A 15,229-nucleotide genomic window follows, 5' to 3' on the forward strand; every position below is an offset into this window, starting at 1 on the left:
TTCGTGCATGTGCCCTTGAACAGTTTTCCACTTCCGTCGATATTCCCAGGCAGGTAAGGTTAAAAGGCGCATCTGAAGGATGTACTGGAATGCTCGTTCTCCTAGCGGGGCTTTTAGATAAGGCTGGCCTTTGAAGGTTGCATATGATTCATGCAGGCCGTCAGCTCCACGAATGTCCCTGACTGTTAAGATATCTTTGGCTGTAGAAGCTTGCACACCGAGCACTTACAGTTTTTTCTTCAAAACCGCTTTTGTGATGGCAGGGTCTGTAGAGTAGGAAGGGGCCAGGTTGAACTGTTACTCCGCCTTTGCTAGATAGATGGCCCAGTTGCTTGTTTTATTTTTGAAAATTACTTTCAGAGCCCCCCTGAGGCTACAATCCTCAGCCCTGCTGACACTTTGATAAAACTTTATCATATCTATTTTGCATGACAGATCCATACATATTATATCTAGTTCCAACCGTATCCCTGCATGCCTTGTTGATCTGGGGATCCTAAGGATCCTTTTATAAACTCTTATCTGGGCATTCTCTAGAGACACTGTCAATTTGCCTGGAAAAGCCAGATGGCCATAAGTAATTGAAGGTAATAGTTTTACTCTTATCACCCTCCCTAGGGATTAAAATATGGGTGCCTTAATCCACTGATGGAGTTTTGCTAATACATGTGAGATTTTTACTGCTTTAGAGGACAGTACCGCGGCCTGATGTGTTATTCTCCCCGTATTTGATAACCAGACCCCCAAGTAGTGATATTTCTCTTCCAGCACTATACTTAGAGGACCGAGTTTCCATCTTCTATACACATTTTTTGACTGACGGCTAAAAACCAGAACTTTTAGTTTTTTCTGCGTTCGCTTTTAAGGCATTTCTTTCATTGTAGTCATGCAGTATATCAAGGGCCCTTATGAACCCAACCTGGGTATTGTATTATGGGGAGAACCAATTGCCCTAACCTTGGAGGAAACGTATTACCTCTGAACAACTCAGCACCCAGGTCAGCTGTATATAAATTAAAGAGAGTGGGCACTATAATGCAGCCCTGTTTTAGGCCTTTGTTGGTAAAAATCTTCCTAGTCACATATGCTTTTGTGATTTTTATTCTCACTCAGGTGTCCGAGTATAGGGCCATTATTGAAGCTAGCAATTTCCTTGGAATCCCCCAGGATGCTAGTTTCTTCCACAGGGTGTGCCGCACCACCCCGTTGAAAGCCACACTAAAGTCAATAAAGCATGCAAAAAGCGGTGGAGACATTCGTTTTAGTGCTTCTTGTCAAAGATATGAAAGTGCTAGAACATTATCTAACGTAGAGGAACTAGGTCTAAAACATGTTTGATAAGGTAGAATTATGCCATTTGCTGAGATCCATTCTTCCAGCTATTGTAGTAAAACCCTTGCATAGGCTTTACCATCTACATCCAATAAGGCTATCAGCCTGTAGTTTTCAGGTCAAGTAATGTCCCCTTTTTTATAGATAGGTTTAAGTATTGATCCCTTCCAAGCCGCCGGAACCACCGAAAAATGTAAGCAGTCGATGAATAAAGCAGTCAGGGGTGCGTCCCAGTAGGCTTGGTCATAACTGAAAATGCTCTCTGGCAGGCCATTAGGTCCAGGGGGCCCCATCTCGCCTCATTTTGCCAAGGATAGTTTGGACAGTTTTAATGGTGATGGGGCCAATTTTGTCGTCTAAAACATCCGATTCATTAAGACCAGTGCTGTGAGCTTGATCCCCTACATATTTTATGTCTACATACAAATTTCCCACATGCCTTTCTCAGTCACTGGCTGAGATCATGTTAGTGTTTGTTTCGGAGTCATAAAGCAATGTGCTGATGAAATCCCAAAATTCTCTACTTTGGTGGATGGGAGCAGTGTTACCAGATGTTTCCAATGTTCTTCCGTCTCTTTGGTCTTCAGCATCCATAATGCTTTTTTATAGGCTTTCTGTGTTGACTTCCTTAATGCATCTGAGGCCGTAGTTTTGAGCCTCTTGTAACGCCTTTCTGCCTGCCGATACCTCTTTTTATATTGTGAGCATTCCTTGGGTACTAGCTGCATAGTCACCCTGTTCTGTTTACACCCAGTTTGACCTGGCTGCACTCTATTGCAGAGGAGAGCATGAAGTTTTTTAAGCACCAGCCCCCATTGATCTATTATTTGACCCGCCCCCTGGTGAAGGTTTATTGGACCATTTGCCTTCTTCCATGCCTCATATTTTGTTTTACAGGGAGCAGACCATTTAATGCGTTTTATGGTGTGGGGGTTCTGCGAATTGATGACCACTTGCTTTATACAGGTCATATCTCATAGCCCCTAAAGGACAAGTTACGTACCTTCGGTAACGCCTTTTCTGGCGGATACACTAGCTACCTGTGGATTCCTCACCCAAAGAATTTTCCCCACGCGCCAGCCCTCGACGGAAATTTTCTTCTAGCTCTGCACGTCGACAATGACGTCACAATTGCCTAACTCCACGTGACGTCGTATGATGTCATCCAGGCAACAAGAAGCCCTCATCGACGTGCAGACGTCTGTTATCACTATTTTTTACGTGCCTTTGAGGCGAACAGGTGAACATTGACATTACAGAGTGATATAAGCACATTAATTAAACTTATATACCAACTTTTATTCCAATAATATGAAACGAAACTAATGGAAACAACAACACGAATTATGTATATAAATATATATATATATACATATCCATACGTTTCCCTTGAAATATACACATATATAAAGAAATATATATACATCGCATTATCATATACATATATACAATATACAGGTGCTCATCCAAGGAATTTGTGATAAGACCAGTCGGGCAACGGGGAGGCGGTGGGACCGTGAGGAATCCACAGGTAGCTAGTGTATCCACCAGAAAAGGCGTTACCGAAGGTAAGTAACTTGTTCTTCTGATGGATACAACTACCTGTGGATTCCTCACCTAAAGACTAGAGTCCCAAAGCAGTACCACCTCCGGAGGTGGGTGCCTAAATGGTCAAACCAAGAAATCCTGCAGCACTGAGCGGGCAAAATGGTCATCCCTCCTGACCTCCGAGTCCAAACAATAATGTTTGACAAAAGTATGGAGGGATGCCCAAGTTGCCGCTTTGCAGATGTCAACCACAGGAACACCTCTAGCCAAGGCCGATGAAGCAGCCTTAGCCCTGGTGGAATGGGCTTGGAGCCCTACAGGAGGTTCTTTCTTTGCTAAAGAATAACAAAGCTTGATGCAGAGAATGACCCACCTGGACAGCGTTCTCTTGTGGACAGTTCTGCCTCTCCTCTTCCCCACGTATCCAACGAAGAGCTGATCATCTTGCTTGAACTCTCTCGTCCTGTCGACAGAGAAGCTCAACGCTCTTTGTGGATCCAACCGGTGAAGCCTCTCTTCCTCCTTGGATGGATGAGGTGGAGGATAAAAGCAAGAGAGAGTAATAGACTGTCCCAAATGAAAGGGTGTAACAACCTTCGGGAGGAAAGCCGCCTTGGTCCTTAACACCACTTTGTCCCTGAAAAAGGAAATATATAGGGACTCTAGACGAAGAGCCTGGAGCTCACTCACTCTTCTAGCAGATGTTATGGCCACTAGAAAAACAGTCTTCAAAACTAAAAATCTTAAGGAACAAGAGAGCATCAGCTCAAATGGCGATCCCATAAGAAAGGTCAATACTAAGTTAAGATCCCACTGTGGCATAACAAACTGAGTGGGCGGAAACTTATTAGTGAGACCCTTAATGAACCTCAATACAAGAGGTGACTTAAACAAGGAGGGTTGGTCTGGAAGGCACAGAAAAGCCGACAGCGCTGATAAATAACTCTTAACTGTGGCAACTGCACAACCCTTCTGTGCCAAGGATAAAGCAAATAACAAAAATACATCAGAAAAATGGGCCTTGAAGGGATCAATTTGGTTCTCTCCACACCAACTGACAAATCTGGCCCACCTGCTTGCATAGATCGATTTGGTGGAGTGTCGCCTGGCCGATAAAATAACTTCCACCACCTCCGGTGGGAGAGAAAAGGAACTCGGATTGCCCCGTTCAATCTCCAGGCATGAAGGTGCAGGCTCTGGAGGTGGGGGTGTAGAACCTGCCCCTGTACCTCCGAGAGGAGGTCTGCCCTGTACGGGAGATAGAGCGGGAGGCACAGAGAGAGTTGAAGAAGATCCGAGTACCATACCCTTCTTGGCCAATCTGGGGCTATTAAGATCACTTGTGCCTGGTCTTGGAGGATCTTCCTCAAAACCCGAGGAATCCAGGGTATGGGAGGAAACGCGTAAAGCAACTGACCCTTCCAGGACATCTGAAACGTGTCCCCCAAAGCTCCTTACACTGGATACTGGAGGCTGCAAAACGACGGGCAGTGCGCGTTCTCCCGAGTGGCAAACAGATCTATCTGTGGATATCCCCACCCCTGGAAGATGTAAAGGGCCAGATCTGGATGAAGACGCCACTCGTGATCAGTCGAGATGAGCCGACTGAGACTGTCCGCACGCATGTTCAGAACTCTGGCCAAATGATTTGCTACCAAGCAAGTAGTATTGTCCGTCAGGACCTGAACCGACTGACTGAGAAGGGAAGGGAGGAAGGCCTTGAGAGGCAGGCGTATCGCCCGCAATTCCAACAGATAGAAGTGAAACTTCTGTTCCACTGGAGACCATCAACCTTTGATCTCCAGGTCCCCCAGATGAGCTCCCCACCCTAGAGTGGAAGCATCCGTTACAACTGTGGCCACTGGCGGAGGTAGCGAGAACGGCCTTGCTTGCAACAGGTTGCCGACCGCAGTCCACCATCGAAGATCCGCTGCAGCGTCTCTGGAGATCCTTATCGAGTCCTCGAGATCTCCTTTGTGTTGAAACCACTGCCTGCGGACGCACCACTGAAGAGCCCTTGTGCCAGCGTGGATGCCAGACCAGCAGAATGCAAGAAGCGAACAAACCGAGCAGACGTAGGACCTTGAGGACTGGAATGACCGCTCCATTTCGAAACATTGGAATCCACGCCTGAATGTCCTGAACCCGCTGCGGCAGAGGAAAGGCCCAATTCAATGTTGTGTCCAATACTGCCCCTATGAACAGGAGGCGTTGAGAGGGCTCCAGGTGAGATTTGGACACATTCACTGAGAAACCCAGGTCGAACAACAACTGAGTTGTCGACTGCAGGTGATACCGCAAGAGCTCCGGAGACTTGGCTTTGATCAACCAATCGTCCAGATAAGGAAATACTGCTATTCCCTTTCTTCTGAGCTCCGCTGTCACCACCCCCACCACCTATGTGAAGACCCGAGGTGCCGAAGTAAGACCAAACGGAAGGACCGCAAACTGATAATGCTGCGACCCCACCACCAACCGGAGATACTTCCTGTGCGACTTGAGGATCGGAATATGGAAGTACGCATCCTGCAAGTCGACAGACACCATCCAATCTCCTTCGTTCAATGCCAAAAGAACCTGTGACAGGGTCAGCATTTTGAACTTTTCCTGCTTGAGGAACCAATTCAAAATCCTCAGGTCCAGGATTGGCCTCAACCGACCATCCTTTTTGAGGATCAGGAAATATCTTGAATAGCAGCCCTGACCCCTCTCCTGCTCTGGAACCAACTCCACTGCACCCTTTGACAAAAGGGACATCACCTCCTGTTGTAGTAACAGAAGATAGTAGTCCGAACAGAAGGATGGGCGGGGAGGGAAGGGAGGAGGAAACTCCCGAAAGGGAAGAGCACACCCTTTCCCCACAATGTCGGTGACCCAGGAGTCTGATGTTATTGACTCCCCCATGCGAAGAAAGTGAGTAAGTCTCCCCCCTACAGGAGACGTGTGAGCAGGGAGTGATGGAGGACTAAGGCTGCTTTCCCTGCTGCACCCCTCTGGAGGAAGAGGAAGAGTGCTGCTGGGTGTCACCTCTTGTGCATACTCTACCCCTGCCCCTGAAGGATCTGAAAGGAAGAGATCCTGCAGATTGCTGCCCTGCCGCATGGAGCCTGCCACGAAAGGAAGCGCCACGACCAAATCCTCTAAACCTCCTAAATGACTTCAAAGCAGAGGATGTGGCTGCCTGCAGACCCAAGGATCTCGCCTTGGCTCTACTCTCTTTAAATCGTTCTAAAGCGGAGTCGGCTTTTGATCCAAACAGTTGGTCTCCATCAAATGGCAGGTCCAGGAGAGTAGTCTGAACATCAGGGGAGAACCCTGACGATCGCAGCCAGGCCTGCCGTCTCGTCGCTATGAACGTGCCCCTAGCCCTGGCCACCGAGTCCGAGGTGTCCAGCCAGATTGAATCACCTGGGTCGCTGCCACCTAAGCGTCTGACAAAAGGTTCAACACCTCCTGTGATAATCCCGGGTGGCCCTTAGCCTCACCCATAAGGGCATAAATGCAACGACCTAAAACGCAAGTAGCATTAGTAGATTTTAAAGCCATGCTGCAGGGGAGAATGCCTTTTTAGCTGCCTGGACCATTCTCTTAGACTCCCTGTCCGCTGGAGCCCCAGGAAACGAACAGGAGCAGAACGGGCGGAGCACGACGCTTGGACAACCAAACTCTCCGGAGTTGGGTGCTTGGTCAAAAAGTCTGGATCACCTGGGACCCGGTAGCATCTCGCCACCGCCCTGTTCACGGCAGCCGAAGTCACTGGTTTCTTCCAAACTTCTTTAATAGGGTCCAAAAGAGCCTCATTGAAAGGAAGAAGGGGTTCCGCCACAGCTGATGCTGGATGCAGCACTTCGGTTAGGAGGTTGGTCTTCACCTTCGCAGCAGGAAGTGGAAGGTCCAAAAAGTCTGCTGCTTTCCTCACTACAGCGTGAAAAGAAGCAGCCTCCTCCGTATAGTCCCCCGGAGAAGCCAGGTCCCATTCCGGGGAAGTGTCTAGGCCGCTTGCAGTATCCAAGCCTTGCAGGTCCCCTGAAGGCTCCATGATTTCACCTTCCTCCAAGTGCTGCCTCTCATATTCTTGTTCTTCCAGCAGCCTTGGAGCCAACGTCCTGGAGCGGAGCCTGGACTCTAGCCCCGGCGTCGATAAAGCGTCGGCCGACGCCGAAGATCCCTGACAATGCCGACCCTCGGAGCCATCCGACGCGGGATCCCGCGGCGCCCCAGACAGTTCAAGGTCAACTGGATCCGTGGTGAATCCAACGGTGCTGGGACAGTGGACGTCGTCGGCGTCACCGGTCTTCTGGGCGACGGCAAAAGCATTGGCGCCGAAGCAGTACTTCTAGAAGGAAGAAAGGGCATAAAAGGTGTCTGCTTGTAAGGAGCCGGAGCACCCAAGTCAAAGGCCAAAGGACCTGACGGACCCGCATTCCCTCCACCAGGCGCAATGGTGGCAAAAATATTGAACATAGCATTCAGAAATGCTGCGGGTTCCGTGCCCGGCGCCGGAAAGCCGGATAACCTTGAGGAACCGGCGCCGGAGGTGAAGCCGATGACGGCCTAGGCATCTTCTGCTCCAGAGAAGCCCTCTGCTCCTGATGTGGATCCACTTCATACACCGACAGTGAAATGAATGTTTAAGTCAGGGACATCTTAAGGTTTTCATGGCCCTTGGCCAAACGTATTTAAGGTGCCCCTGTTTGGAACAGCTTTGAATTTATGATCCAGTTTCAGCTCTTTTGTGCCCTCTTTGGCCAGGACACTGTCAGTGCACAGACACACTTGGCAAAATTCTAAATGTATTTACATCTAGTATTCTGGGAAAGTGACGTGATTTTAAGTTTGTAACACAGCATCAGCTCACTATTACTATAAATAATCTCGGTCACTCCCTCCCTTTTCTCATGTGTGAGGTACTGTTTTGAGATCCAATAAACTTTTTTATGGAGGTTGCATTAAACATCAACACAAAACTTGCCTGTAAAATGCAAACATCACCTACATTAAAAATATATTAAAGGAAAACACTATTTAAAACAATCTGTTTAAGAATTAGTCAAGGTCATCAGGGCGAGACTCTCTCCAGAACAGAGCTGGCTCTATCAGAGGCCCCCTGGAAGGCTGGATCAACGTGTCTGCCATAATGCGCAGAATGAAACATGCAGATCACAGATTTGCTTATGTAGGTAGCTCAGTTGGTTATTGTTTTTGCTGCAGAGATCCTTATCTTACCTGTCGTTAAAATCCTTGGTATATAGCTTAATGATTCATGAACCTGCATCAAGGAAATACATGAAAACAGCAAGGCCTACATTGGGAATGTTGGTGTTTTTTCCTCAATACATTGTTATTCTAAGACTGCTAAAGAAGGATTACTTTGGTTAGTTGGTTAATAATCACCACTTCTATATAAGTACTATATAAATGGCCATTAGTGTAATAACTCATGGACAGATACATCGTTCATTCTTACAGTGCATGCAGATTTCTGGCATAAAAGCTTAGAATGTCCAAAAACCTAGCCCCGCCCTTAGACCCACCCCAAACTCCACCCCAGTCCACCACTCTTTTTGGTGAGTACCTGCACTTATTTTTTTCCATTTAAAGCACTGATTAAAACGTAATGTTTTCTTTATTGTTTTCGAGGAGAGCAAAAACAAACAATACCCCAAATACCATATAAGCAGTATTTCGTAATGAGAAAGAATCGAGGAAGATAGCTGACACAAGGTCAAACCTCTGAAAGCTTTGCCTTCCAAAATGAAGAGTTTGCAATATTGCCGGGCATTGCAACTTGGGCTCTTTGATCAAGAAAGACCCACCTGGAGTTCTCTCGGAATTAGACTTAGAAGTAACTCTGTGGCTGAGGGGATTTGTGAGTGCGCCAAAAAAAAAAAAAAAAAACAATGTCTTTAAAGTACACATAAGATTTGATGTGTCTATAGTACGTGGCATGTAGAAAGTACTGTGAATGCATTTTATTTTTAAAACGTGATATACATATAAGCTCAAATATTGTATTTTCACGCAGAAACCTTAGAAATATATATTATGTTTGCAACCCGAACAGTGTAGTGATTTAAAAAGAATGTAACTGTGATTCAGGCAAAGTAGGTGATTTTTTTAAATTTTTTTTTTATTTAAACTGCTGTTCTGTGCCGAAATAAACTTATAATTAACTTCCTTTTTTGTTCAGGGAACTACCACTTATTTCTCTGAGAATTGCACCCTCGAGGATGCTGAACTTGCTCAAAGGTTCCTGGACTCTAAGGTATCAACGTTTTTCTTTCATTAACATATTTGATGGCACCATGTTAGTATCTGTCTGTCTATCGGTCTATCTTTCTGTCTATCTTATCTGTTGATCTGTCTATCTATTGTAAAAAAATAAAGGTTACAGGGATGTTACATTTAGGTTTTCATTTCATCCATTCAAAACCGTAGAAAAATTGTAGTTTTGTTAAGTAACTATAACTCATGGCCTAAAGCTATTTAAGGCCACAAGTTTCTTCACATAAGTATAACTATAATGATAGCTGCTGAATTTGTATAGTTTTGTGTAGGTAAAAGGTCAACCTAACTACAACGTCCAGGTAACCTTTAATGTTTTGAGTGAATTTGTTATTTTTTTAAATTTTATTTTTTTACCTTAAGTAATATATAATTACCGTACTGGGTACAGGGACTTTGGGCCAGATGTAGCAAGCAGTTTTGCCCATTCTGTGTCTATGGGAAAATGTGTTCGTACATATGGCCCTTTGTGGCCAAGCCCTGCCGGCAATTTATTGCCCATGAGGGGTCCGTCAGAGGGACACCTCATGGGTAAATAATTGACCTAAAATGTTTCTTTCCCCACGTTCCCAGATGCGCAGATCCATTGAGGCGCTCAACGTGGGCCCCCTTGTAAATTTAAGCCGCAATTAAAAAAAATAAAATAATAAATACACCCACTCGGAGACCCACTTAAACCCCCAAACTACCACTTCTACAGCCACTAGCCATTCACAAACTCACTCACATGCCCACACCACCGCTCACATACCCATACAGGCACTCACACACCCATTGAGACATTCGGAAACCCTTTTTTTACACCAACCACTGAACACATCTACTTATAGTGGTAAAAACGTTCATGTTCCTGCACCAGTTGTCGTATTCTGTACATTAGAAGACTTTAACTACAGTATTGCTCTGGTAATAATAGGAGTCCCCTTTTCATAACGGGTATTTACTCTCTTATAACTTTCTTGGGGTTACCAAGAGAGACGAAATTCTGTTTTCCTTTGTTATTTTTTCATATACATGCATTGTTTTTATGTTATGTACCTAGCTACTGTAAGTCTTGGTGAAGCTCAGTGTTGTATTTTACTTCTTTTCTCCAGAACATCAGTGCCTACAACACTCGTCTGTTTAAGAGTAAGACCAGCAATGAGAAGCCAACTTATGAGATACGTCTCGCCTCTGCCAACACTAATGGTAAGGAGAGTTGGTAGAACTAACTTAATTATGCCCAGACAGCAATCATTCCAGATATATTTTGTTCTTAAACTGTCTTCTGCCATTTTTTTGCAATAGTATTTTACAGTTCCAGATAGCAGTTGCTGTTATGACTTCATAGAATGCTTCATCTCTCCATTACTGATGTGTCACTGAGTCATCCCACTTAAACAAGAAAATAGATGAGTAAACACTGATTTTATTCAGTGGTAACTTGGAGAAAGCACTGTTTTTATTCAGTTGTAATGTGCACCTGTAGAACATGTTTTTCAGTTATGATTATACAATTTAACTGCGAACATGCACTGGAGACCTTTCTCATCCAGAAAACAAATCTCTGAAAGGTTGATACATAATTAGTGTTATTTCATTGTGTTGGCACGCTAGGGATAATTGCAATCAAGCACCAAAAAAATTCTATTAAAACCGGTTTAGGTCAGAAGGTCTTTTGGGTTTCAGGCAAAACAGCAGTAGTTTCAAATGTAAGTACTTCATAAGGACGTTGCATCTGTATATATTTTTCTGTGGTTCACAACAATCACATAATTAATCTGTATTTTGGATGTACGTTTTTTTAGTTTTGCGAGTAATATGATCTGTATAGGAAAGCATATTGAAGCTCAGACAAAGCCAGTAGTTATGACATTCAGTACAGGCGATCTGGATATTATTCAGAAACTTCAATTACATATTACTACAGAATAGCAAACTAGACAAATCAAATGGGTCAGATACTTTCTCCTCTGCATACTATTATCCTAAAGTGAAGGAAAGCGAATAAGGATAACCATATAGAAGGTAAATCAATCAATAAGACTTTGGTTATGTAAGTAACATGGTCAAACCACAATACAGAGAAATCTGTATCAAAACAATTCTGTCAAACTTTTAGGAAATGTCCCCATATCAGAGAGCAATTTGATCATTATTTGTACTGATCACTTTTCATATTTTTCCATCCTGAACATCTGCTGTTCATTCTTCCAACATGTGTTCAATGGCTTTTCACCAATGTCTCAGTATGCAAAACTTTGCTGTTGCTAATCCCATCACAAGCTACCTACTTCTATGTACAAGTGAGCCCAGGTACATCTGTCACATCATTTACGGTAGCTTATCTGACCAATACTGCTACAGGTGTACCATGTGAAGTAGCCAGGTGGACCCACAGTTTGGTCTTGAACTGTTAAGGCGGGGATATTGCCACATAACATGCAGTGGTTTTCAGTCCGCCCGGTAAACCCTCAGTTGGGTCATGAACTGTTAAGGCTAGGACATTGCCACAAAACATGCAGTAGTTTTCAGTCTGAGTGTACATCTCCTGCAGTGTGAATGATGGAATATTCCCTCCTTTGGAAGCTTCATGGGAAATCAGTAGCAATTATGTGTTTTATTGAAATATACACATTTTAACTTTGCCTCCCTTGTGTATATATTGTGCGTCTTGTGCATAGTGGTCCACTCTTACACAGTGTATTCCTGGTTCAGTGCAGGCACATGTTCTGTTCTACCGGAATCAGATATGTGTGGTGGTATGTGAGTACGTTTTACATAGCCAAAACCACTACTCAAACCCTGCCATCCAAAAAATCAGAATGTCCATCTTTCACAGTATTTTCTGATTGAGGATGAAGGCATTTAGATTGGTTCAGGCCTCGGGCACCTCCTCATACAGCGTGACAGTTGGCACACTGGTTTGTTATAGGCTAGAATTCTTCCATGAGGACTTGGAATGTTTTGACCTTGCTTTCCTGAAGAATTTGGTTCAGTTTCGAGATTCCTTTGTGGCTCCACTTCTCCCAGTGCACTATAAAGCCACTAATTTGAATATCAGCGTTTCCCCATATTGTAGCACCAGAATGTAATCTTAGATGTACTCCTAGCTGGTTGAGTTCCTAATTCCATAGCATGTTCATGGCCCTAGACATTGGATTTGATTTAGCCCTGTGGAGTGTTTTATTTGAGTATAGGATGTCCCATTGACTGATGCCCTGCAGTGCCTTCATCTCACTGTTAACCCATACAGTGGGTGGTGCTGCACAGAAAGTATATCATTTGAGAGAGGCAAATTGCCATATAGTAGCAACTCCTAAGTCTTTGTTGTACTCCCCCAAGAAGTGGCCTGTGCATATAACTTGTGCATTCCCATCTTTGACTTTTTCAGTTTCAATAGGAAAAATTTCATATCTGCATACAGCTTACGTCTTCACTGGAAAGCCTTTGTGAATAAGAAGCAGTAGCTTTCCAAATAAGTGATTATAGTGCAGTGCTGCAGTCATCTTTATAATTTCAACTCTACTCCATAGAGAAAGACCTAATTTTACCCAACCAACAAAACCTTATGTGTGGGGATATTAATGGTTTGAGGTTACCATCTAACATGTGTTTTTTTTGTTTTCTTGTCCTCATTTCGCCACCCACGCTTTGGTTAAGAGGAAAAAGGCAATGACCGAGGCAATAATGGTATGGCTCCAGGTGTGCGGTCCGCAAAACTGCTGGGCCGCCCCACCTGTTCTACTTATTGCACTTTTCCCAATCGACTGCCATCGACCAAGTCTTACTGTTTTCTTCGAGACCTGATCATAACCAAAGCAGCACCCAATAAGGTGAGGGGAGTTCTAATCATTGGACTTAAATTTCAGGAGGAGGAGACCAAACAAAGAAACTACAAAACACAAATTATATAACTGAAACTACTCCACACTTATAAGCTACTGATACACATTTTCCCAATCCACCCAAAAATTATCTCTTCTAGTAAGAGGACCGCGTTGTTCCATTTTGCACAGTCGATTTACAGATGTTTGCCAATCCTGAACAAGGGGGGGCAAAGGATCCACCCATTTACGACATATTTCCCGTCTGGCCAAAAGCATTAGTACAAACAACAAGTGCTCCTGTTGTACTGACATTTTCTGATAATTTATGCCCGGTTCACAAACCCCAAACACCACCATAAGAAGGTTTATTCTTAAGTTTACATCAAAAATTACCTTCAGAATACTTCCTATCTCCTTCCAATATTTAATCAGCATTGAACATTGCCAAAACATGTGAACATCATCTGCATTGTCTTCCCCACACCGCGGACAGTTTTTCTTAAATTTCCCGATAGCTGTTAATCTAGCAGGTGTCCAGTAAACCCTATGTAGTGTAAACAGATGGTTTTTCTTCAACCCTGCAGGTTTAGTAGTAAACCACAGTTCTGAACAAGACTTCTGCCACAATGCTGTAACTTCTAGGGTTGGAAAGATCCTCCCCCACTTCAACAAGGGGAGGGATGCACCATCATCTACTGTTTCCAACAGAGCATGATACCACGAAGCAACTTCTTTTTTAATGGCTATCTGGTTTAATTTCCCTTCCCATGAGCTCCTCCCTATTTCTCCTGCTCGTCGAGATTTCACCCAACTAGATAACTGAAGGTACTTGAATTTAGAAACTGTCCCTCTACTACGCTCCTGAAATGCAGACCAGATTAACAATTCAGAACCTTCTATAATCTGACCCCATTTTACCATCCCACTTGTTCTCAAAGGAATTGATAGTTCAGGAGTACCGGGTGAATCCCAGATAGGAGCAGAACTACAATAATAAGGTATCCCTAGCACCTTCAGAAAATAAATCCAAACATTACACGCCTGTCTGGGGAGCTTCAAACGCACCTTCTTGAAGTACTTTGGGTGTCCAAATTTATATAAGAAATGATCAGCTCCTTCCTCAATATGTGCCGTCAGAGCTCTCCAGACCAATGCGTACTCGAACTTCATATTCAATAACATTCTGGTATTTTTTAGTTGAAAAGCTAGATAGTACCTAAAAAAATCTGGAGATGCAATACCCCCCCACTCTTTCTTTCTACTCATCTTTTTCCAAGAAATCCTTACTCCCTTGGAGGCCCAAACAAACGAGGATAAATCTCCCTGTAATTTTTTAAACCAGCTCCCGTTAAACTCTAATGGGATTGTGTTAAATAAAAAGGTAAACTTTGGAAGAATACACATCTTCAAGATATTAGATCTTCCAATTATAGAAAGTGGAAGAACAGCCCACGCCTTTAACAGTTTTTTGGTTTCCCTATAAGTTATGTCAAAATTTAACTTAGCTACATCATTAAGATCAGTTGTAAACTGGATTCCCAAGTATTTGATCTCTTGTTTAACTAAGGGAGAAACATAAGCCAAGTTCCAACACATAATTTCTGTCTTTTCTGTATTTATACTATAACCTGAAAATCTGCCAAATTGCTCCATCAATGTATTGACCATAGGTAAAGTAGTCATAACATCACTAGTGTATAGCATAAGATCGTCCGCGTATAACACTACTTTCTTTTCCCAGCACCCAATCCGAAACGGGGGAATGTCCTTACAAGCCCGTAATAAAATTGCCAAAGGTTCAATATATAAATTAAAAAGCAAGGGAGATAAAGGACGCCCCTGTCGCGTGCCCCGACAAATCCTGAATTCCTGTGATAGCTGACCATTAACCAAGACTCTCGCAGAAGGACATCTATACGGTTCCCTAACAGCCCTAATAAAAGGAATTCCCAAGCCCCCTATTTCCAACACGAACCCCAAGAAAGACCAGTTGACACGATCAAAAGCTTTCGCTGCATCAAAAGTCAGAATCGCTAATGGAGCCTTTTCTTGTTCCGCCAGGTCTACTGCAGCGAATAACTCATGAGTTACCTCATGGAGTTGTCTACCCTTCATAAATCCCTTTTGATCCAAGTGAATCAAGTTGCCTATAGCTTTCCCCAGTCTCCTAGATAAAATCCCTGTATACTATTTGTAGTCCGAATTCAACAAGGAAATGGGTATATACGATGAACAAGACATTGAGTCCTTACCTG

General features: G+C 43.9%; 1 protein-coding gene across 2 annotated transcripts in view; it reads left to right on the forward strand.

Annotated features, from left to right (window-relative positions):
• Positions 1-15,229, forward strand: part of DPP3 (dipeptidyl peptidase 3) — a 402,067-nt gene that overhangs the window by 101,785 nt on the left and 285,053 nt on the right. For both annotated transcript variants that reach the window (XM_069207968.1, XM_069207967.1), the window contains exons 5-6: positions 9,071-9,145; positions 10,260-10,353. In XM_069207968.1, the coding sequence (XP_069064069.1) occupies positions 9,071-9,145; positions 10,260-10,353 (169 nt within the window). The remainder of the gene's footprint in view (positions 1-9,070; positions 9,146-10,259; positions 10,354-15,229) is intronic.

Source organism: Pleurodeles waltl, chromosome 9, assembly GCF_031143425.1.
Source record: "Pleurodeles waltl isolate 20211129_DDA chromosome 9, aPleWal1.hap1.20221129, whole genome shotgun sequence".
NCBI classification, from domain to species: Eukaryota; Metazoa; Chordata; class Amphibia; order Caudata; family Salamandridae; genus Pleurodeles; species Pleurodeles waltl.